At 38.0% G+C, this 26083-nt stretch overlaps 1 protein-coding gene across 1 annotated transcript in view; it reads right to left on the reverse strand.

Annotated features, from left to right (window-relative positions):
• The window catches only part of PRMT3 (protein arginine methyltransferase 3), a 58197-nt gene extending 32477 nt beyond the window's left edge, over positions 1-25720 (reverse strand). The window contains exons 1-10 of the mRNA XM_035550443.2: positions 25601-25720; positions 25325-25404; positions 25162-25244; positions 24265-24314; positions 22871-22973; positions 21219-21366; positions 17553-17694; positions 14443-14508; positions 9066-9187; positions 5464-5563 (exon numbers count right to left, since the gene is read on the reverse strand). Coding sequence (XP_035406336.1) covers positions 5464-5563; positions 9066-9187; positions 14443-14508; positions 17553-17694; positions 21219-21366; positions 22871-22973; positions 24265-24314; positions 25162-25244; positions 25325-25404; positions 25601-25720 — 1014 coding nt within the window. The remainder of the gene's footprint in view (positions 1-5463; positions 5564-9065; positions 9188-14442; positions 14509-17552; positions 17695-21218; positions 21367-22870; positions 22974-24264; positions 24315-25161; positions 25245-25324; positions 25405-25600) is intronic.
• Between the last annotated feature and the right edge of the window lie 363 nt (positions 25721-26083).

The raw sequence follows: 26083 nt of genomic DNA on the forward strand, positions 1-26083 counted from the left end.
GTTGTGTGGAAAGCACCCAAAGAAAAATACTATGCCTAAAAAAAAAAAATACCTCAGTTTAGGACCATCTCCTCCTGTACATTTCCCTTATCCATTCCTATCAAATACATTATTTCAACTCATTTTTGCTGTTCATATTTTCTGCTTGTTAGTGAAATCAATATAAATGAAGGATTCTTGTCAAGAAGTGGTATTAGCATGCTTACAATTGCAAAAATCGTTACAATTTTTAGTACAGCAGAAAAAAACATGCAATGAAAAAACTGAGAAGCGATGTTTACCTACTTGAAGAAGTGGTGCTTTTTCTCCTCTTATCAAAGAGATTTTATTATTTTTTGTAACACAACTGAACCTGGTCTGGTAGTCAGATTCATTAAGGCCCAAAACTGAATGTTTAATGAGATAAAAGAAATCTATCAAACCACTGCCTCATCAAGTGGATTATTTTTTTTTAAACCCTGTCAGTATAAAATGTGCATTTTCTTCTTAAATCAAATTTTTACCTACAAGGTTTCCATTGGACTGCAAAGTAAAACAAGTTACAGAATACCTAAAACAGTAGTTAACAGATTCTACTTTCTAACATAAAGTGCTGTCTCACATCAATAGATAAACAAAACCCATGGCGCCTGCTTCATTTTGTGAAAAATCACTTTTTACTTAACACAACCCCACAAAATAAATAAATAAAAACATGGCATGTTTAAATGAGAAGCAGCAGCTACATGTGAACTCTTCTGCATGGTCTGCTGCAGCACCATTTCCCTCACACTAAGTGAGCCTTCATGCTGATCTCTAATGTATGCTCTAACTCAAAACAACAACAACAAAACAAAACAAAACACATTGCTGTCAGAGCAAGCCCACACATTGCAAAACCACAGCTTGACTCTTATTATGTACACCCCATTTTGCCCTTAACCAAAAGCAAGATGAGCGAGAACACCAAAAGGGAAGATGTCAAGAGTGGACAAATGACACCCATTATTAAGAGGGCAGACAAAAAGGAAATACAATTCCTTTAATAAAAAATTTTACTGTAGAGAAATGAAAGCACTGTGCTACTTAGTATGCTCCTTTGCATAAAAGAGTTTTTACATGGAATTTTAAATTATATTTTTACTGTGATATGGGAACTGGATGTTTTTACTAAATGATCCCTCAAATATTAACAGAAACAATACAGAATATCAAGACAACAGAAATACTACTAAGTGTTAGAAAAGCACCACCACTGTATATTCATCATCAAAATGGAAGAAAGCAGAGAACAGATTACTTCCAGTACTTCAGACACACTTACTTCCTAGTACTTCTCCCAAGATTTGGAATACCTCGCATCCAAGACCCATCATGATATCATTCCAAAATTACCAAAATTAAGCAAGCAATGAAGTAAATAAATGTGTGATATCGGCTACCTGAACAACACAAGCATCAGATTCTATTCGTGGCTTCTATTAAGAATCCATCTCTTTCCCAGTTGTTCCTTCAGTAAGGCTATATTACAAATTCAGTATCATAAAGCATTACATAAGGCAGCCATTTATGAGAATGCAGTATGTTCTAACACTGTATTTGAGACAACCAGCTCGGACAATTGTCCCTCACAGTTGAAAAAAAAAGTCAAGAAACGCAGTTATTTTTCAAGCGAACAAAACTCTCAACCTCTAGCTTCGTACTCTTAGCTACAGATATAGAACTCGAAGCATAACGACAAAAAAAAAAATGTACATGGATGCAGCTCAAGAACACCGCAGAAAAACATTATATTTTCTGGTTTTCTGCACCTTTCCTTTTAATAACCAGCCTACACAGTTATCACATGTGGAGTAACACAGCTACATTTGTATGGTTAGCAAATCTCATTCTATCAAACATTCAATTTAAGCAAAAACTAACTTCAGCACTTTTCCACAGCAGCTCCCATTTCAAACTTATATGCTGTGTGTAAAATTAATTCCAGTAAAACTTCATTGCTTGCTAAAAATCCGGACCTCTTGAGAGCAGGCATATATGGGATCCTGACTGAGAGCAACAGCGTGCACGATTCTTGGTAACCTAAATGCTTTCCCTCTACCTGCATACGAATGGCACCACATTCAAGTCAAAATTCTAAATTTCCAGTGAAATTTAGGCATTTGCCAAACATTTTCAGATCGAGTTACTAACTGACCATGTTTTTGTATACCTCTGAGCTCCAAGCAGGATGACGCATCAGAAGCTTGCAGCCTGGTACAGATTATCAGACCATCCTGTACAGGGAAACTTCTATAAGCAAGGCCGGTGGTCAGCTCGGGTATAAAATTCGCCCATTCTTACATTCTAACAACCCATCTTCAACAACCAGAAAACCTTCATCTTACAGAATCAGTGCGGTTAGCAGAACAGGCTATTACTTGTCCGTTTGTGTCTTCCTCAAGCCTGTGTGGTTCATTAGTAGAGATGGCTCTTTGGTCCACCTGCTCTCTCCTGTGCTCCAGGCCTGCAGCCCTTTAAGCGCTCGCGTCAGGCTGCATACTCAGCCAATGTTCTGCTAAAAGGCATTCACAGCAGTCCTCAGAGTGAAAGCATCTAAACAGATGGATTTATTTATCTGGGTATCCAGTAATCCAAGAGGTCCTCAATCTCCACCAATCTGCCTTTCAGAAACCAACAGAACAGCTCTGAGCTCATCACACTGCCTTTCCAAATTGTTTCCATGCTGGTTTTAGTAGAATGCAATTACACAGACGCCCTGCTTATGGTCTGATTTTAAAGATGTCTAACACACATACTTCAAATGTCACAAACAATTAATTTACTCTTTACATCAGAAGCAAGATCGCTGTTCCCTGTCTGTTAATTTCTTTCCTAGACCTAAAAAAAAGAAAATAAAAGCCACTGAAGAGACAGCTGCTCATAATTCAGCCTCTAAACCCGGAACATGACCAAAACATATCCAGATCAATTTTACAACTGAAACACATTATTTTGGAAGACAAGTATAGATGTGAAATATAGTTTGGCTTCATATACATCTGATATACACACCTATACACCCACACACCTATCCACAGTGTGATACACTTAAGGTGTTTGTCCCATTTTGGCATATTTTAAGGCAACAAATTGAAAGATTAACCAAGTAGAAATATCAGTCTGCAGAATCCACAGATCACTTACACAAGCAGAATGATCATCAGCCACTACAATGGAAATGTTCATAAAGCAACCCCGCACATTTTACAATACACTCTTTTGCTGTGCAATCTTTCTCAGAAAGCCTGTTCTAGAAACATGCCAGGGTGATGTAGCATCTTTTCCTCTCTCCAGCCTCCATTCTAATGCTTCATGCTTGTTCATAATTTTCTTATGCTCCACGCGTGGCTCTAAAATGCCTACAGGGTACTCATCTTTAACGCTGGTCTGTACCAAGCAAAACATAGCAATGGCTACACAAGAGAATTTGGTACTTTCTAGCATATGAGCAGTTTGCTTTCTAAGCAGAACAGCAACCTTCCATATTTTAGTTACCAAGAAAAAATGTTGTTCCCATTGGAGGTTTCCTGCTAGTCTATACAAGTGCTCCAAATAAAGAATTGAGAGCTGACATATATTGAGAGCTCCTTTTTGTTCCACACTGCGCATTTACAACATTTTCAAGCTAGTGGTCTGTTTCTAAGCACTTACATTCTTACTTTAACAAAAAAGATTTCACACTGGTCGCTACCACGTAGAGAAGGAAAACAAAAAAGCAAGTTCACACACTTGTGAAAATGCACAACATGAGGAAGATAGACAAAGAGGAATCTTCATTTGCATCTGGGAAACCTAACGCTCCTTTCCGGACAGTGTTGGAACAGTCTGCGTGCTGTCCAGTTATCAATCTTACTTTCACAGCATTGTCCTCTTTATCTCTGTATTGCAGCAACCTATAAAAATGCTAACATCCCTAAACATTTAGAATACCTCATTAAATGAAATGCACATGTCTATATAATTATAACATTAAAAGGTAAATTAGCACCGAAATGGGAAAAACAGAACATTCAGTACGTCATTTCTTACATGAGGTGCTTTTCTAAGTCCTCTATTTCACCTTAGAGGCACTAATTTACAACAGGACTTAGGTTCTTAAGTGGCCAAGTGACTTTCAGAATACAAATCCTGTGCTCTAGAACAAGCAGTCTGATTTTGGGAGGATTATTCTCGGTGCACATATTAGGCAAGTGATCAGAAGTTTCCCTGAAAAAGGAATTACATTTCAAGTGAAGTCATATACTGTCACAGATCACCGATGATAACGTACCAGCTTTAATCCACTAGTACCAAATGCTTAAGTCTCCCTTGAAACTAGTGACCTCAACACTAGATGAAGCTCATGCTTCTGGTAACATTCCTTACAAGAATGTAGAAAAAAAAATCTGTTGATTGCCAGCACACTGAAATATTTAATATTTTAAAAAGATAATTACTTTCACCTTTACCTGGAAATTAATTTGAAGTAAAAAGAAGTAACTTCACATACAAGCTTTCACTACTGATCTTAAAAGCAAACTTTTCTGTCCTTTAACTTCAAGTCCAAACAATGGGGATTAGTATGAAAAAACACCATTCTGAAGAGCTTTTTGAACATCTGTGACACAGGAGACTGAATAGAAGTCCACAACAGAGGTCAAATGATGCTTCCTACCACACTTCTGACAGGTAACAAACTTAGCAACTATGGAATTCAGCCTTGCACTGGGTCTTGTCACACAGATTTCTTTCTCAGTGGCAGGCAGTAAGCACAACTGTGCTTGAAAGCGCACACATGAAAGCATGTCAACAGTCCAAAAGCTGAAATCCAACAGACTCCAGGAAATGGTTCATTTATGCACTGCATAGAGCATTTTCTGTTGGCCATCATCATCATTATGCACCTTTATTTCATTCTTACACTAAAAAGCCTGCAATCAGAAGAAACACTATTTCAAGCTCCCTCCATGTATTCACAGATTTCCCAGTGTCTATGCTCCTTCCTATCACCTTTCCTGCATGGTCAGGATGGTCTTCAGTTGTCCTCATGGACTTAATGGTATTTTACATATCAGGATGATCTACCTACATGACAAACACCAAATTTCTCCGTTACTTTCACATGAGCAGCTGCAATACTATTATTCAGAAGCACAGAATACTTCTATACATTTGCACACTAACCACATAACACAAACTTACTTCTGTACCCAAACTAGCTTAACTACTTATAGAACCTTGACTTGAAATAGCAGGTGCAACAGAGAGGAGGAATTGTATTCAAATACCATGTAATCAAGACTGCCATCCCATCAACCAGGTTGTCAAAACCACTGCTGCAACAAAAAATTTTTGGCTAAAAAATAGCAACACTTAAAGAATCATTTCTGAAATTGAATCAATCAATGCAATTTTTTTTTGTCCCCAAAACTGTGTCTTGAAAAGAATATTCATACACCTTACCATCCATTCAGATATAATTACATCCACTTTTTCCAAGGGCAGATCTACTTCTTCAATTCTTCCTTTGACTAGTGTAATAATATTTTCAAGTTTATTTAATCTGCAAGAAATAATATAAAACAATTAGTTTATATTTCCATTTTATGCTGTCAAGAGATGTATTCATGTCTGTATTTTGCATTTCTTCTTTCCCCCTCAAACAACAATTTTTAGTTTTTATTATTTTTAAAATAATCAGGAAAGTACTACAATGTAACATTATTTTTCAGTTTTATGTCAGATGGTACTGTTTTAAGTTTCCAAAAATTTCAGGAGATTAAGAGCCAGGCAAAGGTGGCAGCCAGTAGATCTGTATGCCTCCCGTGTGCTGTGAATGCAAGTGTGTAGACTTCAGAACCCAGGAAAATACAGAAGAGGCCAACTTAAAATGATGCTCCTCTTCATTTAGAGTTGCTTGTTTCCAGTTCTCCTTTGACCTTTGTAGGGTAAGTCTAGAGTGATTAGAGCCTACTCATCACACTAGGATACAAATGGAAATTAACTTCATACAAAGCTATTTTGCATGACTTTTTTTTTTTTAAAAAAAAAAACAAAACCAGCTGCAAAGTCACAGAGAACAAGCATTCCCTGTAAATCGATATTATAGTTATTCCACAGAAAAAGGCATCATCCCTACTGTGATTTTGCCAGAGTCATCTGCACTGTTCAGTAACTGCAGCCATCAGTACCACCTCATATGCAAGTAAAGGGACAAACTGTATACGGAGGAAGTTTCTATGACATGACCACAGCTTTCAGAAAAAAAAACTAACAAAAAACAAAAACTGCACGACAGTTGAATTGCTAGATACTTGAATACTTGAAATTTAGTACTTTCTCCTTGGCAAACCATGTTAGCCTTTCTTGCATACACCATTATTACGATAGCTGCTGTTACAGAGAGTACAAAAGTATTCCCACCAAAAAAATCTATCTATCCACAGCAGTTCTCATCTGTCTGCCCCTACCCTCCCCCCCCCATCCTGATATCTTACTCTTGCATGCTGTCTGCCTTTCAATGCAGACCACTAATCACATTAAAAATTCAATCTAGAAGACAATAGGAGAAAGATCAGAAAAAAAGGGAGGGAAAGGAAAGGGTCATAGGGCTACTTGAACACATGCGCTGTTGGAAACATCAATTAAACTCTACGTGTGACAGTCATCCCTTAGAAGGGTAACAGTTCGCCGTTAATATCACATTTAGTTTTGTAAGCAGAAGTTAAAACAGAAGTTTCAAGGGAGAAATAAAACACTGAAGAGCAATCAACCATATCAATATTTTAAGAACAAAAAAGCACATACAGATAACTTCCGAAATGACCATTTACAAGGACATAATTAAAACCAAAGAGAGTAGAAACACTAATTTATTACATACTTGTTTTCAATTTTAATGTATAAAGGAAAAAGGTCATCAATATAGACAACAAACTGTAGGAAAGACTGCTTGAATGCTATTAAGAAGTATACTTTCACTTTTTATTCTAGAGTACCAGGACAAATGACAAAAATCAAGACTTCACTGAACTTGAAATTTTTGCTTTTTCTTGTTCCCATTAAGAAAAGATAGGGCAAATAGTTAATAAATTTATTATGAAACCTTGGGAAAGAAGGAAATGCCCTGTGGGAATGCCACGGCGGCCACTTATTCCCATTGACTTATACACATTGGTTGCACCGTTTCTAGCATTTATTAAAGCGTGTTAGAAATGAACCTGAATTCTGTACGGGACTCATGCTTTTGATCACGTACTTTAATCATAGGTGGAGGCACACTGCGGTAATTACTTTTAAGCAACACTGAGTTGTTTAGTATTCCCATAAATATTTGTTATTTCATTTTAAGTTTGTCAGTTCTATTCCTTTAGGAAAAGGAGGTTTAACAAGGCAAATACAAACAGTTTTGATATGAACCTAAGACTTCAATGTGAATTGAACCTTTTACAGCCAGTTACCTACAAATGCGTAGCTTTAGTGGTGGTTCACTGCTTAATTCAAATGGTCATTTACCACTTTTAAGAGTTAAACATTTTTGATTTGTTGTTTTTCTTAAAGGCTCATCCTTCTCCTCGTTGAAGGTAACATGTTGGCTGATACTTCTATCATCCTCTGAGTATAAAGCATATAGAACTTTTTGTACAGTTATGTAAGAGATGAACAATCCAGAGTTTGTCACATAGTACATTAGAAATAAGACACTAATTGACATCCGTAACCATTTTGAACGTGTCAAGACCTCTGCCTAGTGTGAGGGAGAAGAGAAGACCAAGCAAAGCTCTTGACTGATATTACAGGGACTGGATGAGAGGCAATGGACATAAGCTGCACCCCTGGAAATTTCTATTTGCTTTTGAAAAACACAAGCGAGGATAATCAAACAAGCTATTTGCCAGAGAACTTCAGACAAAAGTGGCAATGTTCAGAACTTGACCAGACAATGCTTGAGCCACCTACTGTACCTGAGCCTGTTCTCAAAGTGAGCTGAACCAGATTCCCTCCACAGGTCCCTTCCATTCTGTATAGTTCTGTGATGGTTTACACAGCACACACCCTTGTGATTTTCCTGAAAACATCTTTTCTCAGTGACCCCACAGATTGTGTGCTGATGTGTCTGTGTACATGCTGTTAAATTGATTTTTTATTCATACTATAGAAAATATTACAGTGCAATGGTAATCACTTTCCAGCTAACACGAAAAACAGAGCAAAGGAGGTTTCCAAGGAAACAAAATATGGGGTAGTAGACATTTATTACTCTCCACAAACATAGTGTCCCTTAAATATATTAGTGTATAGAACCTTACTAAAGACAGGTTAATACCATATAACTACAAAATTTGCCAACAAAGAAAGCTACATTTCACACCTCCATTGCAGGTGTTAAAATTGGTAAAAAATAAAAGCGTGTCATGTATTAGTTGAAAACATCACAGTTCTAACCAACACAACGATCTAAAAAAATATACATTTAGATGGACCCAGTAAAGCATTTTAATTTTCTGTAATCTAGAAGATTAACTTATAGACATTATATAACTATTGAAATTTTCTATATATATAAAATTAAACAGTAATGTGTGTGTGTACGTCTAGATAAAAAACTAAACTTTTACTGTGTTCACCTAAAGCAGTTCTGTTTACTTAACTTAAAATTTTGCAGCCAGAAAAGTTCCTCATATCATCTAGGTAGGTGTCACAACTCTAACATTTGTTGTTTAAAAAAATAACAATTTTACCAGTAGCGACATTTCAAGCGAACAAAGTGAAAACAGGAAATGCATTGGCAGCAGCCAGTTAGAGCCTCCACAGCATGACAGTGCTGGTCCCAATGCCAATATCAAGAAGCATCTGGGAAATATTTTTCCTCAACTAGTGCTCTATTTTTACTACCTTTATCAGAACAGCAAACATGATTGCGCATCAAAACCTGTGTTAATTCTTAGAACAAAGAAGGACTTCAATAGAAGACCTACCAAGTGATATGTGATCATTAACTCAGACTGGTATTTTAATAACTTTTTACAGTGGTATTTCCATACTTTTTCCAGAACTTCTCCTACCTTATGATGTCCATGGCCTGATAAATGATTTCAGATTGGTCGACTCCAATCACTTTCTTCGCACCTGCTTTGGCAGCAAACATAGAAAGTATTCCAGTTCCACAGCCAACATCCAAAACCACCTGAAACGAGTAAGCAACTTAGTTTTGCTCCCATTTATTTCTCTTGCTATGATTTTTCCCACATCCTTCTACATCAGTGAGATACCATACTTTAAAGGAAGGAAGAAAAGGTAGCAGCATCAAATCTTACTGCTATATTCAGAGATATGCAAGCCAAACCATATTTATAACTCCGTACCCTCTACTACCTTTTACAGACATGCTATGAGGCAGACTAGCTCCAGCTGCAGATGAACTCATCCACATGAGCAAAATAATTGCAAGCAGTTACTTAAGCAACAACTAAGAAGTTACATAAACAGGAGAAACAGAACATTAGAGCCTGAAGAATTTTAATATCAATGAAACATTCTAACAATTGAATTTAGCATCGACTCTGAAAAAATATACTGTACCTCTGCAGTTTCTCATTAAAACTATTCAAAAATTTAATTCTTTCCAGTAGTTTCATTCCAACTACAGCACACCGAGGAGGATTATGTATATGCATCTATCTGATATCACTTATTACCTTTATCTACTTGCCAAAGAGAAATGTCACAGCCACTCTGACTGCTCAACATTCAGAATGCACGTTCACAACATTCTTACGGTATCAATATATTTATCTTCTTCACTGGCTAAATCCTCCTTGGTCCAAAGTAATTTTACACAAATGGTTCCTGCCTTGCCTGCTAAAATCTGTGACTAAGTCATACTTCCATGCTTTTATTTCTCCCCTTCAACAGTAAGAATTGGATATGATTCTTCAGATGCATATAGTCCTGTATTCTTCTTTAGAAGCATATAAAAGAAAGAAAATCCCTAGTCATTCATAACACCAAGGAACAAAGCGGTGTCCTATCCTTTTGCCTCTAGAACAGAACGTGCCAACTTTATTATATGGAAAGAACTGTAAGGAGACGAGATTGACGAATCTTTCTTTATATTTACTGTCCATAACAACTTCTACAGATCATTTTATGTTCCTTGTAAAAAGTTCATAAATCCCCTGCTAGAAATGGCCACAGTGCCACAAAACAGCTATGGCTTTGATGACTAAATCTCCAACCAGCAGGTCCCTAGCCTGTACTTGGGGGGGGGGGGGGGGGGGGTTATTCCTCCCCACATGTGGAATTTGCACAGCCCTTGGATGAACTGCAGAGGACTCCCGTTGGCCCACTTCTCCAGCCTGTGGGGGTCCCTCTGAGCAGCAGCACAACCAAGGGGGTTACGAAGCATCTCTCAGTTTAGCATTATCTGCAGATTGGCTGAGGGTGCATTCTGTAAATTGGCCAGTTCACTAATGGTCATATTATCAGACTTCTTAATATAGTTAAGCTTTACTAATGGTGTTTAAAAAATTCTAATCACTAGATCCAAAAATGTTCTCAAAACTGAAAACACTAGTACAGTCCTAAAGAGTACGCAGTCACTCGGATTGTGCACAGCAGTTAAGCATTAACAGACTCCGAGCTGTAAAGACACTTCCTTTGCCACACAGGAGAGCACATATAAGTTACTACAATAACTCTAGGATGAGACGAATATCAAGTCAGAGTTACTAGTCATGAAGATCATCTATTAGAAAGGAGTACTAAGTTATTTCAGTGGCTCTCCTTAGCACAGCTCCTAGTGTTGTGAAACGGTCCTCACAGCTTTCATGACATTCTTTTTCCAAAGGAGGCATTGAATCACTCAGTAATCAATCCTGCACTTGAGAATTATAACCCCATTTTCAAAAATATTTCAATGCAATAATGCACTCTTACTCGTGAGCTATCGAGAACTCTTGTTTTGGCACAACAGGAACTTGCATCTACACTTGTAAATTTCATTTTACAAATGCTACCCTTTAAGCACATGAATGCTCTGTCCATCAGGTGTGTTTGCCTAGCATTGCATACAACTTATATGTTTTGATGATGGATACAAAGCAATGAAACTGAAGTCAGCATGAATAAAAATAGCCATTTATCCTTCGCAGCACAATCTAAGTTAGCCTCTGCTGTGGTGTACTGGGAAGCATGACTGAGATTTGAATGCCACCTGTCTTCACAGGCCAACTTACAATCTGGAAGCAGACAAGAGAACATTAGCATAATGGGGTTTTATCAGCATCTTGCATGGAGGCTGGCAACAGAAGTTGCAGATAGAGTTGCTTGTTCCATTTGAACTCTTTGCAGCTTTGTTCTAATGGGAGTCAATTCCATGACCCATTCGCAAGTTACACATGAGTCCTAGTGGCTACAGAAGTGCCTGGGCTCAAGTCTTCTGGAGACAGGAATAGGAAGTAAAAACCAGCGTTCCTGCAGCTGTTGATATCTCGTGCTCCATAACACCATCTCTTCTAGCGCTCTACACATGGTAGTTAACAGAACTGCTGAGCCATGAAAGCTGGAAGTCAGAGCCAAACACAAACCTCTGTGAAAGAATGCTCTTGATGTGCAGTTGCATGAAAGAGAGCAATCACCACAAATAGGAAAAAAATCAAAACAGACAACACTTTGGACAGCTGCCCTGGTCACTTAGAAACCCAGATGGAACTCATCTAGCCTCAGGCAGGGGACGTGGATGGAGAAACAGGCAGAGGAGAGAATATGTACAAGCTGGAACACATCTGAGGAACTGAAAGACAAGCAAAATGATCACCAATTAGCCTAAGGACAAGGGTCTACAGCTAACGCATTCTTGCAGTGATCACATATGGCCTCTCACCAGAGATCTGGAACAGCTGGACTGGTGATTTGACTACACCATTACAGACTGCAGCATCACATCCTTCTCTGCCATCTAATCAAAACTGATAGGCTAGCTTTCATAACAGAAAATATTACTTCAAATTCAGAAAGACAGAAGGTCAAGTAATTTGGTCAATTTAATTCATTCCATCAATGAACTTTTAGTAGCAATAATGTTTAAAAACATTTTTCTCCTCAATATCCCAATGATACCTGCGTTGAACTTACATTCCACAATAGAAACTTAAGCAAGAAAATACCATTTGTTTTTAACCGAAAATATTTTTTCTGTAAAATGGATCACATTTCCTTTTACCAAGACAGATCACTTGAACTATTTGTTAGGAATTGTCCTAGCAGGAATTTGTCCTATTTTCACCTCAAGTACATTTGACAGGTTTATAGCAAAGACAACAAGAACAGGATTCATTCAAGTTTTAATAATTCATTTTGAAGGCTGAAAGAATAACCTGACTGGTTCTGAATGTAGTATGCACAAACAAACAGATGCTGTGTTATCATCCCATTCACACAAACGCACCTCTTAGGGATACTGCAGATTTGTATTAAAAGCCAGTAACGTCACCTAAACTGTTTGAATCAACTTCTACAGCCAGCCTCACAGTTGTCCTTTCAGAAACAAGAAAAAGCATTGCCACCTATTTTCTAACGAGAAACGCCATATGGGAATTCTAAGAATATTACAGGAGTCTAGGAAATAAAACATGAAGCTGTTCTTTTCTTTTTTTTTTAATTATAATCAAATTTCTAAAGGAAATCAGCCTATTTTCCCAGTTTGGACATGTCACTTGATATCATTCTGAGAGCATCATATGATATATAAATTAAGCCAAACAATTGAACACTTTCTTCAGTGGAAATATGCAACAGATTTCACTTTAATGCTAGATCTTTGAGAAAATCCCATATGTTTTCCATAACAATATACCAAACAACAGCTACACAAAATTTGGTCAGATACTAAGTAAAGCACTGGTCAGCTGAACGCAAACTATTGGGAACTCAATGCAACTGTTAACCTTTCTTTCCATTCAACCTTAATGCATAGGGTTTGGATGGAAACACTATGATTTGAGGCAAGAACTATCTTTAAGAAAAAACTGCCACAAAAACAGAGTTCAGAAATCGGTTTGTAGATGCTGTAATAGTAATAAATGACCTTCTCTATAGGAGTTGAATGCTTTCACACGAAGCAAAACCACCAAATAAGCACACAAGTTCAAGCCAATGCCTGAGCAAGTGCATCTGTAGGTAGGTCTTAAGCAACATTATCTAGAACTCTTCACCTGCATTTTGTATGTGTCCATACAACAGAGGAGAAACCCAAACCACACTGTTCCACTAGGACATACATTCCTAAGACCAATCACATCCTGTGAAAATTCGTAGTTATCAATTCTAGGGGCATCTGTGAAACTTAATTACTCAAAAGAAAGTTTTGTTTCTTTATTGATCTTTCTGCTTTGTTGGATGAGCCGCCCAGCTCTTTGATCATCCATATCTTTCAAGTAACTGGCAGTATCATGTTTCAATGACGCTTTTGCTTGTTCTCTCATTATCACTAGAAGCTTCACAATGTTTAGTAGAAACAGGCTTATGATACCAAGGCAAAAATCAAACCATTATTTTCCACTGTAGCTGCTAAAAGAAATCTGAGGTGAGAAATATCAAGAGCATGCACTATCCACCTAGAAATACCTCCCCCTGTAAAACTACCTAGGACAATTTCCAACCCAAGAACTTACGTTACCACTTATTAACAAAGTCTCTTATCAGAACCAAAATAAAAATCTGAAGTGATTTCCTTCCATAAGCCTGTCAGCTGAATAACGGTAAGCGGTAAGTAGAAGAAAGCTAATCCAGAATAAAAGTCCACGCAGCACAAAACAGAAGCCACCAAACTCATCATAAATAGCCAACAGAAACACAGAAGACAAGAAGAGTATTACATCTGCACTGGGGTCATAACCGCAGTAGGATCATAAACATCCACAGGCCTCTTTTCTCCTCACTGCACGGGAAATAGCAGTTCCCTGTTCCAGGTCCTCGAACAAGAGCCTTGTCTGGATATACCAAATGCCACCAACTCAACAAGTCAGTTGCATGTGAATTCTTCCCCAGATCTAGTTGTACAGTGCTTCTAAGATGTCTTTACTGAATCAGGCCCAAACAGAAATTCACTTAAATTCTGGTAAAGAGTGCTTCTTAAGATAGATTCTGCTTAATATACTAGATGAGAAAGGTTTAACTTCACCCTGCCAACATAATTAATGAACATCCCGACATAGCACACATAACAGTGACAACAGTGATCAGCGCTTCTGTTATCAGCACTGTCCACCCTCCAGCAGCTGAATAACATTCTACCACCTAATAAAGCCAGAGTATATTAAATCAAGTCTTGTCAGTGCAATATTCCAACCCAAAGCTACAGAGTAGCCAGTCAGAAGGATTTCTACCACTTAAGAAAAAACAAATTGCAGAAATTACTCAATTTTGAGCTGTTTTACCTACCTTGTCCTTGAAGATATGTGGATTTTGATATATGAAGTCACGATAGCTTTCTGTACGCACTTTATCCTATGATTTAAAGCAGAAAAAACAATGTTCACTTGGCCTATTTATATACAAGATATTGTTCAAAATTGCTGAGAAAGTTGTTTTTAACTTGGCCTGAAGATGTTTTGTGGCTACTGTACTTATAAGGATTCTCCAATAATGATATTTTCCATACTAAAATCCTTTAACATTTATTCCCTAAGCAAATAAAGCCAGCTGAGCCTCTGGAAGAGAAAATAAATAGCTTTCGCTATTCTGACCTGCTGCATCGGATTTTGGATGCTTCACAGTTCTTAATACCTCTTCATCACCTTGCACGAACAGCAGTAATAGAATGACAATACTACATCAACTTTACACAACAGCCTTCTATACAATGGTAAAAATTTGACTGATGAGCTCATAAAACTTTCTGCATCATTCTACGCTCTTAACTTGCATGACACGCAGATTCCTCAAAAGGAGTCATGGATCATATTAACTGTTTCTATTTCTGAACAAACTACAAATCTGAAAGCCTGAACACAAGTCAGTAATTAAAGTTGTACAGCCCATCCTATGAAAGCTTAAATTAAATAAATAGAGATCTAACTATAACTCAACATGATCTGAGAAGCTGGAATGTTTTCAAGCATGTAACGAAGCGTTTACAATATCTCCGTGTATGAAAGCTAGTGGCATAGCCTGATCCATCAGCAAGGTAATATATTGATCCTCTTAATATGCATCACCAGGTGCACAAATTGACAGCCAAGCATATGTTTTGGAATTGCTGTTGCAGGTCAGATGTTAGAGCAAAGCAAAATAGTATCTTTTAAGTCATCTTTATCTAATAAAGATGGATTATGAATAATACTCAAGTAGAAAATAGAATTGTTTATATTCAAGATTACATTCTTCTACTGTAGCAAATAAGAATTTTTATAAAAAGTAACAAAACTAAAGAAATTTTCTATATTGAGAAAGAACAAAGTCTATTTTATTAGGAAAGAAGGTCACAAAGAGACTCAAAACAAAGAATATGTTCATAAAAATTATATAGACAAACCAGGTTATTCTGATGCTTGAAAACCCTAAAATCCAGTTAACGGTTAAGATGATCACCACACACATGGCCCAAACAGTCACAGAGTATTTTACAAAATTTTACTTTCAAAGTGTATGCAATTAACATGAATAAAACAGATCCTTTAGAATTATGTTGGCTTACTACAACAATTCATTGAGAGCAACTATTTTTAGTAGTTCACTTCTATCGCAGTATATAATAGGATTTGCTGAAACAACCAAAATAGTATAAGAAAATCACAAGGTTCAGCATCAATCAAGAAAGCAGCCAGCTGGAAAGCTTTCAGCCTTCCATCCTGCCCACTCACATTGCCTCAGCACTGCCCCACCTAAATCAATACAATTCTAGCTCGTGTCTCTACTATATGCACTACTGCACTACTGTCACGGTCATTCACTTCAGGTCTCTCTATTCATCAATTCTGTTCTTTCACTCACTATTTCAAGGCAATACTTCTCTTGTTTTTAAATAAAATGGTAGGGAAACTTATTAAGACAATAAGTAAGAAATTCTGAAGAGAAAAGACAAGGGGGAAAACCAGCCATTTGACCAGTGTAAAGTAACAACCATCCTTCCCTAGCTTTGAAGTAGTTGCAGCAAAAGAAACAAATCGGAACTTCAGCCTGCCACTACTAGGCATGAGGAAAAAAAGGTTTCCAAATATAACACTGTCAGAAACAAGCTGACAACACACAGCAAATCCCCTTTCTTAAAAGTTTCGATGTAGCAAACTGATTTATTTATATAATACTGACATACTAAAAAATCAAAGTGAAAGCCTGGCATAGAGCAAAAAATTCCATATATGTGTGGTAAAAATCAATGTTTTCCTTTGGTTAGAAAAAAAGTCTGAAGTCTTCTTAAAAACATTCTGAGAAACATTCCCTGAAACCAAACTCCATTTGCAGAAATGCACAATTATAAAGAACTTCATAATCAAAGACTTCCTCATCTATACCCTTTAACAGCTCAAATGACACCTTTATTTATACAACTGACCTACAAAAACCAACTCCTATCATTTATCTTCAAGATTTTCAATATATTTCTCTAGACTACTCATTTAGGAAAACATTCTTCTATCTCTGCAGAGACCTTTGTGCTTCTGCAGCACTCCCTCTCCCTTGAAATTTACCTCACACTTATACTAGTCTTAACACAGGTTCAGGTACATTTCGACATCAGGGCCATTAAATGATTTACAAAGCAGAAAATTTCATATGCTACCTGCGTGGACAAAGTTACTTTGCAACTCCATATTCTATCCATACATTTAGGCAGGAATTTCATTTATTTCTGCCATAAAAATGATAAAACTGCTTACAACTTTCCTAACTATGGCCTTTTCTCAGAAAGGAAACATCGAGGGGTTTTAATTTACATGCCAATTATTGGATGTTTAATTTTTATTATTTTTTATTTTTTAATTTAAAAAGGAAGAGGTTTCCCCTTAAGGGTTAAGGCTTTTTTTTTTTTTTATCTTAATCACAAAAAAGGAGCTTACAATTTTTCCAGCTATTCAATGCCGTGTTATCAATATGCTGGATGGCATACAAATGACACCAATCTCTGCTTTTACTTAATGCAATAGGAAACCACGATAACTTGCCTGACAAATTTTAATTGTTCAGGAAAAATAAACCGAGGAAAAATATTAATCATCTGTACCACACCATTATATCATGTATCTTTTAAGCATACAGGAAAAAGCTGCTTCTGGCAAGGTAAAGTTGTAGAAGATACTGCAGCACCTTGAAGTCTGTCTCTAGAGTAAATGATTTTTTTTTCCTAAAGCTTCCTGTACAGTAAAAAGGATTCACAGAAAGGAAATAAAACTGAAAAAAGGATCTCAGCCCAACTCCTAGGAAAAGAAATACCATGTATAGAAAGGGTTAAAAATGCAGCTACTCTGCAGTATATTTACAGGCACACAGCCCGCTTCATCCCATCTTTCCTCTTTAGTCCTACTCAGATGCAGTTGAGATCACTTTCTAACCTTTAGCATCTCTTCGTGTATCCCATAATGCCCGTAGGAGCTGAAGTAAACACCATCCTCATCCTCGTGAAGGTCTGCAATGGCATTGGATGACAAGCTGCTACCAACATCCACGTTCATCACGAAATCTTGTGCAAATTGTCTGTAATCAATTTGAAATACACCCTTGAGACATGTTTATGGGACCATGAAAAGGAGGCGGGGGGAGGGAGCTTGAAAGAGATAAGGAATCCAGACTGCACAGGGGCTTTTACAACAATGGGCCCGGCTTCGACTTTAAATGTGCACAATCTCCCTCTGCTGGCTCCTGGAGGCTGCTGCACGATGATCCACCACTCTTGCCGCATTAGGTATCCACACTTCTCTCTTATTTTAAGCAGTATTAGTCGTGAAACAGTTGCTGTATTCATCTGTGTGCCAGCCACAGTTTAATCCAATTCAGATTTCATTTCTATTTTTAAGTAGCAACTCCTTGTTTGGCACTTCCTAGTACAAAAGCTAGTATCACCATGGTAAAAGTCTACAGGGCAACAACGTATGTTTTGTGTATGTAATGTAGTTATGGACTCAATACCACAAACAACACTTCAGAACTATAAATCACGTATAGCTGAATGACTCATGGAAGGTTGAAGAAAGCACTTTAAAATGGAAATATCAGAGTGAAGCTAACTCTGAGCTTAAAATTCATGTTATTTTAATTTGGTTTTTAATCCCATTCCATACTTACTTTCCTCTTCCATGGCCTTGTACTCCTTATACGTATGTTATGTTCTCACTTCTCCAAGAAAGAATTGATGAACATTTTAGAAGAATTTTGGATGAAAGAACCCATACCTACGGTTTTATCACTAAAATTAAAGGTTGACAACTGAACAACTCATACTATAATGTTGTAACTGACACTATAATATAAATATATATACTAATATATATAACTAATATAAATCAAGCGGAAGAGCAAAAGTGCTTCGGCCAAATGGTATTCCTTCAAGTTCTACAGTCTGACCTAGACCAATCCAAAGCAGCCAACACTGACCTTTAACTAAAGCTGTATTTTCTTACATAGGAATCTACACAAGCTCCAAGTAACACCTCGTTACCAATACCATCCTTACAGGACAACAAAATTACTATTTCAGTCCTGACATTTTAAATACTTCTGTGCTTAGTTTGGATGGGGAAGAGAAGGTGGTAAGGGAACTCACACTACAAGGCTGTTGATATTAGAAACTTCTTATACTTCCTGACATATAGGTAGGACACAGATTTTTAATATTGGTCTTTACCGTACTAGTTTGTGTTTTATTACTTTTTATTAATACTGAAGTTATAAAAATAGCAACTTATAAAACTTATATTCTATGGCATACAATTAAAATTAACATTTTGTACAACTTAAACTTAATTTCAGATTTGAAATTACTTTAACTGGATTCAGCCAAGAGTTCCCCCAGCCTACGCATGCAACACAAGTACCAAACAAGAACTCTAGATGCGGAGATTCCCTCTACCTTTTTAATCAAGAAACAAATACAAATAAAAGCCATCATCTCTAAACAGGACACAGATGGAATAAAAAAGTCAGATATATGAGCCATGCTCTTTTATCTCTAAATTATATCAAATTATATAAATCAGGTCACCTTTAGCATAACTGTTACCATTTGTGAGGAAAAAAACACCCTCCAGCTACCTGTTTTTGAAATTGTATCCCCCTCCATTTCATCACAAACAAGTCTGCTGAGCCTGGAAAGCTTGGAGAAACTTTCTGCATGAATTATTTCATACTCATTTAGTCGGTGTCCTTATATACTATTACTCCCATGCTTAGAAGGCAACAATGTCTAGGGAGCTGCATGACTGATCCTGACCAGTCATTAAAACACCCAACATTTTTTCCACACCTTAAAGAGCAACATCTGCATAATACAATCACACTGCAACTGAAACAAGTTACAGTTAGTCTCCCAGGAAGGGTCTGTAGATAGGTGAAGCATGAGAAAACTCCTGGACCTAGCTTTAACTCCTGAAGCCCAAGCCAGTCAACCAGCCTTCTAAATACTGGTATACACCTATTTCCATGACAGAAGACGGCAGAAAAACAAGTTCCCATAGATTAAGGTCCCTTTTGCTATTCTTGCTCCATTCCACTTATGAGCTCCTTTTATTTTGTTGAGGGGAGCACTGTATCATCTACCTGAAAGGAAACATCTGTACATCATCTCTTTCAATAGAGTAACCTACAGCAGAAATCAGCATCACTGTGAATTACAGCATGTAGGCTACTACAGTGCAACTGCCCATAATTTACAACTGGTCTGCTTCACCTGATCTACATCTGGCTAATTTTTGCTGCCAGCCCATCCCTGCTGAGTCAAAGAGCCTGCACTGAAAAAGAACTAAGGAGTCCCTTTTACATGAACAGATAATTTGATAAGCTAACCTCTAAAAGAAATATGTAAGGCTGATTTAAGTTTAGAGAGTTGAAAAGAAATGGCAAGTGAAGACCTGAAAATGTTCTTTTTGCTTTAAATGAAAAAGAACCAAGGTAAAGAGAGTCAGGCAAGACGGCATCCAGTTGAACAAGTTTGCTACGTATACTGAAAAATTTCTCTCGTTCTCATTGCTTATGATGAATTTATGCATAATGCACACACATATGAGAGAAGTGCCATATGCTTTAAAGTACTACTTGCAGAAATTAAACCTTGCTTAAGACAAAACTGTCCATTTTGTACATGTCTAAATAACTGGTGATAGTAGTTAGGATTTGAATAAAACTAATTTAGTTTGGAATACTTATTTGCTAACAATATCAAGTATGTACTCTCAGAACATACAATAAGCCCTCAAATGTATTTTACAAATCAAGCTTTTTTCTGCTTTACCTTTCAACAGAAAATCTTGTTTTCCTAGGTCTGTTAAATACATTTTCAGTTTTTCCATCCCTGATCACTGTAGCTGTTATCTTGAAATTATGTTTTCATACAACATTTAATCCTGTGTAATCTCAAAAGAACATTAAATTCCCATTTTATGCATGAGCATCATCAATCTGTTTTTTTTGAAGACCTCAAGATTTCGAAGTATCAGACACAGCTATTGGGATGCCTAGATTTCTGTTTGCGATACATTTAATATTCTTACTAATTGAACCCACACTTAAAAATAAAAGTAGCTGAAAAGTTGGTTTATTAAATTTCATCAAGGGTTAACCCAAGACAGAACTAGATTCCACTGTAGAAACAAGTGGAGGAAAAAAAAAAACAAGAAAAAAACATTTCCAACTTTTGCAGTTGTCTTTCAAAATGTTTAAAGTCCTTTATTTGAATTGTGCTTACCTTCCACTGTGCTTACCTGCAATATTTAAATTCAGACTTAGAGGACTAGTGGAAACGTGTTTAAAAAAAAAAAAGAGCAAAATATGTGTTTCAAACGTGTGCTTATGCAGCTTTCCTAACTTTGCTCTTTTCAATTGTGCAGTTTTTAGTTCCCTTATAATCTGCAAGACAGAAGCGAAGCCAACATCCATTCCCAGCACAAGATATTAATTTGATTTCATAGTTACATTCTACCACTTGTTTCAATTTGTTGGTATTTCAACATGAACATCTCACCTTGCCTAAAACATCAAATAAAAAAAGCCTCAGTTCAAGCCCTTACTTCATTTTTTGAAGATCTTCCTGTGCTCTAGCCAAGGCTGCTTCTGCGAGTCTTGCTCTGTGTTCTGCACATTTTAATTGTTCAAGCACCGTCGTATCATTTAAACCATTAGAACGTGTGTTGGCAGGCTCACATACATCTTCTATATCTGATGAAATGGAGAAGAAAATATGCTCATAAACGCACTACATTACCAACATTACTATTTCCGTCTTTGAACAATTTGCAAATATAGTGTGTTTTAGAAGAAACATCACTGAGTTTGACAGGACTAACTGCAGAACACAATACTATTCACTAAAAGCATGATGTCAGACATGAGCTCAAAGTTAAAGCAAATAAATCCACAACTTGGACTTCTTCAGATACCTGCGTTTGATTATTGATAAATGAGACATTAGTTTTAGCTTTAGTTAATTACAGTGCTATTCTCTATTTTTCCACACAGAGAACTCAGAAGAGTGTAAGTAGAAGAAATGTAGATGAAACATTGTTTTTAAGTACCACAACGTAGATTCAGCAGGACCCATTCACCTCTTGATAAATGCATCTGGTGAATTCAAAAGATGTCAGATGATAAAAAAAAGAGTGCTGCTATGTTTCTGGATGTAGTATGAAGCTACTGCCAGCTTGTTAGGCACAAGACTTCATTAAAAATTTGAAACAAAATACAGCTATGCTTATCTTGTAATGATAGGAAACAAACTATTTGTTCCATGAGATTGAAACAAAGCAGATATTTAAAACAAAACTTGCAGATGCTCATATTATCTGTAACTCTTAGCAACCACTAAGGTAGCTGAAAGCACCAAGCACTACAGAAGACAGTAACATGGGCACAGAGTGCACATTAGGCTGGAAAGTACACAGTGAAACGTGAAAACCCTGATGTAACCAATGTATGGACATGCATGCATTATGCATCTAGCATACATTATCTGTGCCATCAGGCAGCAGGGCTTGTTTAGAAAAGGGCAGACTATATGGAGTAGAAAAATTCCACAAGCCCTGAGTACCTTATGGTTTTGGGGAAAGAAAGATGCACAGCGAAGTGCCAAACAGATACAGAGTTGGAAGACCATAGACAGCAAAAGTAAGTTCAAAAGTCAAACTGAATTCCCTCAAGACTTTCTAACAAAAAGATCATTAGAATCCCTAAAGGCAGAACTCTTCTATGCAATTGTATCATCTTACACTTGGTTGGTCTGAAGACCCAACCTAAAAAATATGAAGCTCTTCAAACACAGCAGATTGCTTGCTTCTCACTTGTACATTTTTGATTCAAAGCACCTGATTTTAAGTATTTGCATTTAGACGCTTTATAAGCCCCATACATCTTCCACTGAAGTTTAGGTAGAATGCCTCTTTGACCTGCTTCATTACCACATATGGCATGTCAACTATGAACATCATATTTATACGTGAATGCAGATAATAAACAGAGCTATGAACACCTCAGCCATTAAAAATCAGCATACAATGTGTGGTAAAAATATCAGAGTGACTGAATGTCCTTAGTTCAATTATTACGTGGACTTTCTCAAGTACTCAAGTTAATTTAGGTGTAGCGATGATGCTTTCTGCGACACAGACTCTTAATACCACATTTACCCCATGACACAGTGTAATCATACTGAAAAGCAGTTATTTACCAAACTGAAGCAGGAGATCATCTTCTAGCTCTGGTTTCAGATACTCCTCTCCATCCCAAGGCACCGGACTGCTGAGTGATTTCAAATATTCTGCTGTTGGTTTCTAGAGAAAAGGAGAAGAGCTTGTGAGTTTCTTTGAAAACACCAGACCTTCAATTCCAATCAAGAAAACAAGGCACGGGTCTTTTCTTCCACCCATTAAAATAAATTGTGTATTACAAAAGTAGTTTTATAGCAAATAACAAGAAAGATACTGCTTTAAAGCCTAACCAGCAAGAACAATAAAGAAATAAACTTCTAGCTTCCATCCTGGCTCTGACATCAAGCATTCACATTAGCGTAGTGACACTACAACCATGGTGACCAGAGATGAGCATAAAAATACATTTTTAAGCTAGTCTGTGTTGCAAAATCCAGAAAGTTACAGGATTGTGGAACTCAGTACAAGCAGTGAAGCACAGCAGACTACCAGACATTGAAGGACACCTTCAGGATTACATTACATAAACCAAGTTTACACAGGTGTTCAGCCGTGTCAGCCTCACAGTTTACAACAGAGTTAGTAAATGAAACTAACATCCCAATTGCATTAAGTCTTTTTACATGCACAGCACCTTACAGACATGTTACATTGGCTCGTGTTTGCATTTGGCCAGGTAATACTTTTTAGGAAAATGAGAGGTCAGATTCTGGACCTCAGTTTTTCCACTTGCAAGACTTACTCTGTAGTTAATAACACCTTAAATAACTGTTGAAGGATTTAAGTAAAAGATTGAAGATTCAAGTAAAAAATGCTTAACTGTATAGATGCTTTTCAGTATAGACCTAAAGATACATGAAACAACCAAAGAACATACATCAAAGTCACGATAAAAACAAAATGTAGCCAAGTCTAACTTAAACCTATAGGTTCACATCAGCTTTTCTGATTCTGATATTTTAGCAGAGATTATTTTTACATTCTGTGATCAAGTGCTGTCCTTCCTGGCAGTGTGCTCACAATCCCAGGAAAGATTCTTTTGCACCAGCACACATGAGAGCTAGGAAACTTAGTCATCAAGAAGTGAACCCGTAACTGGAGTGAGACGTCTAAGTTGAAGGCCAAGACGAATTAACAAAGGAATGTGATATAACATAGCGTGGACTTCTTGCAAATACGAAAATTCTCTTCTGGAAACGATATACGTTGCATTAATTAAGTACATTTAAAATTAAAACAACTTCACAGTTATGCTTGCACCTAAAGAAACCAATCGATTGCTATTTTTTGGTCAATTCTTATTTCCAACATATACAGTTTCATACAATTATTTAAAAAAGCAAGCTGAAAACATAACACCTTGATTTTGCATTCTCTAGACATAAATTACAAAAGTAATACATGGCACATTTACCTTCCGTCTAATAAAGTTTATTAGTTTAACATATCCATAAAAATCAAGTCCTGGAATGAAAGAAAAAAGAGACAGCATGTTACAGAAAATTCACAAGTTTTACTATCATATGAATACTAATTACTTGTTCAACTGGCCAGCTTCCCCTTGGGACGTACGTCATTAAATAATGTCATTTTCCTATCTTAATTTCCCATTTACAATTTCACTCTCTAGGAGCAAACCATGACATGTCCACCTTCAGGACAGACACCTTTGCCACAAATTAAGAACAGAAGACATGAAAACTTGGCTTATGAGAAAAGATTTCCTTCATTTGGCAAGCAACTCTACATCAGGACATTATCTCCTACTAGGCTGCCTTGTTGATATTTTAGGTTGTTGTACTCCTTTGTTCCTATTTTCAGCTTTCTACTTAATAAAAATTAAGCTGTTCTTACTCATCAAGAATACACACTGATTTTTATTTAAAATTGCTTCCTAGCTCAGAAATAGCGATAGTTTACATGTAATTATTTACTTTCCTTGAAAACAGAGGATACCATCTAAACTCAAAATCCTTTCCAGTGGGTTATAGATTGCAAGCAGACCAGATCTGACAGTTTTACATGCAGATTTCCAAATGCTTTGCAGAGCTCCCATGCCATCATCTTTCTCCATTTTTTAATGCATACTCTCAGAAAAGTTTTCTTCCCAATCCTGCTTCCCCTGCTTTCTACTGTTCCTCTACAGGCAGCAGGATATGAATTAGAGGCTCAGCAGTTTGGCACTCAACTAGTCCAAATCACCGTGCCCCCAGCTTTACACACACCCTCCTACACGCACCTCCCTCTAATCACCACCTTGGTCTAAATACGCGGCAGCCTCAAGCAAAACCCGACGTTAAATTTCCCTCACCGTGCTGCCGGGCCGCCTCCCGGACGTCGAAGCCGTGCTGGGCGCTGCAGTGCGCGAACACCTCCTCGGCGGCGCCGAACACCCTGCGGGCAGACAGCCGTTAGCCGCCGGCACCTACCGCCCGCGACGCTCCTACGGGGGTGGAGGGGGGGGGCAGGCGGACCTGGCGCAGAAGAGGCATTGTGCCGGCGGGCCCTCGGCGCCTCCCTCCTCCTCCTCCTCCTCCTCCTCCTCCTCCCGCTCGTCGCCCCCCTGCTCCCCCCAGCCCTCCCCGCCGCCCGCCGCCCTGGAGCCCATCCGCCCGCCGCGCCCCACGTGCACCGCTTCCGGGCCCCCCGCGTCAGCAGCGCGCCCGCAGGGGCGGGACCGAGTGTGTGTGGGGGGGGGGAGGGGGGACGAGCGCGCCCCCTGGCGGCGGCCTCCCGCGCGCGGAGCCGACCGTTGCGTTTCGAACGCTGAGCGCGCGGCGGCCGCCGCCGCCGCCCGCCATCCCGCGCCGCGGCGCCATCTTGTGGGGCGAGCCTGTCACAGCCCCTCGCACACAGCGGGGTGCCGTCATCGTGCCCTCCTACCCGCGGTGACCCCTCAACATAGCACACCCAGAGGCTTCTACAGCAGTGAGCCTCACATAAATACAGAAGAGTGGTTTGAAGCACCTAAATACAGAAAAGCTAAGCTCGTGGCTCAAAGCAGCTATTAATACTGGTCACGGTGGGTAGGACAGGTTACACCAGAGCTCTTCTGCTTCCTCACCACAATTTGGGCCTGAGGGAAACACACCTGTCCCTTCTGCCCCAAGCGGGGCACTGCATGCATCCCAATGGCGTGCCCCAGGCTCACGGAGTGACAGATTTCCACCCTCAAGCAGCAAAAAGCACTGAAATTCCCATCTGTGCTAGTACAAGCATTTCCAGAAATACTG

Source organism: Cygnus atratus, chromosome 5 (assembly GCF_013377495.2).
Source record: "Cygnus atratus isolate AKBS03 ecotype Queensland, Australia chromosome 5, CAtr_DNAZoo_HiC_assembly, whole genome shotgun sequence".
NCBI lineage: Eukaryota > Metazoa > Chordata > Aves > Anseriformes > Anatidae > Cygnus > Cygnus atratus.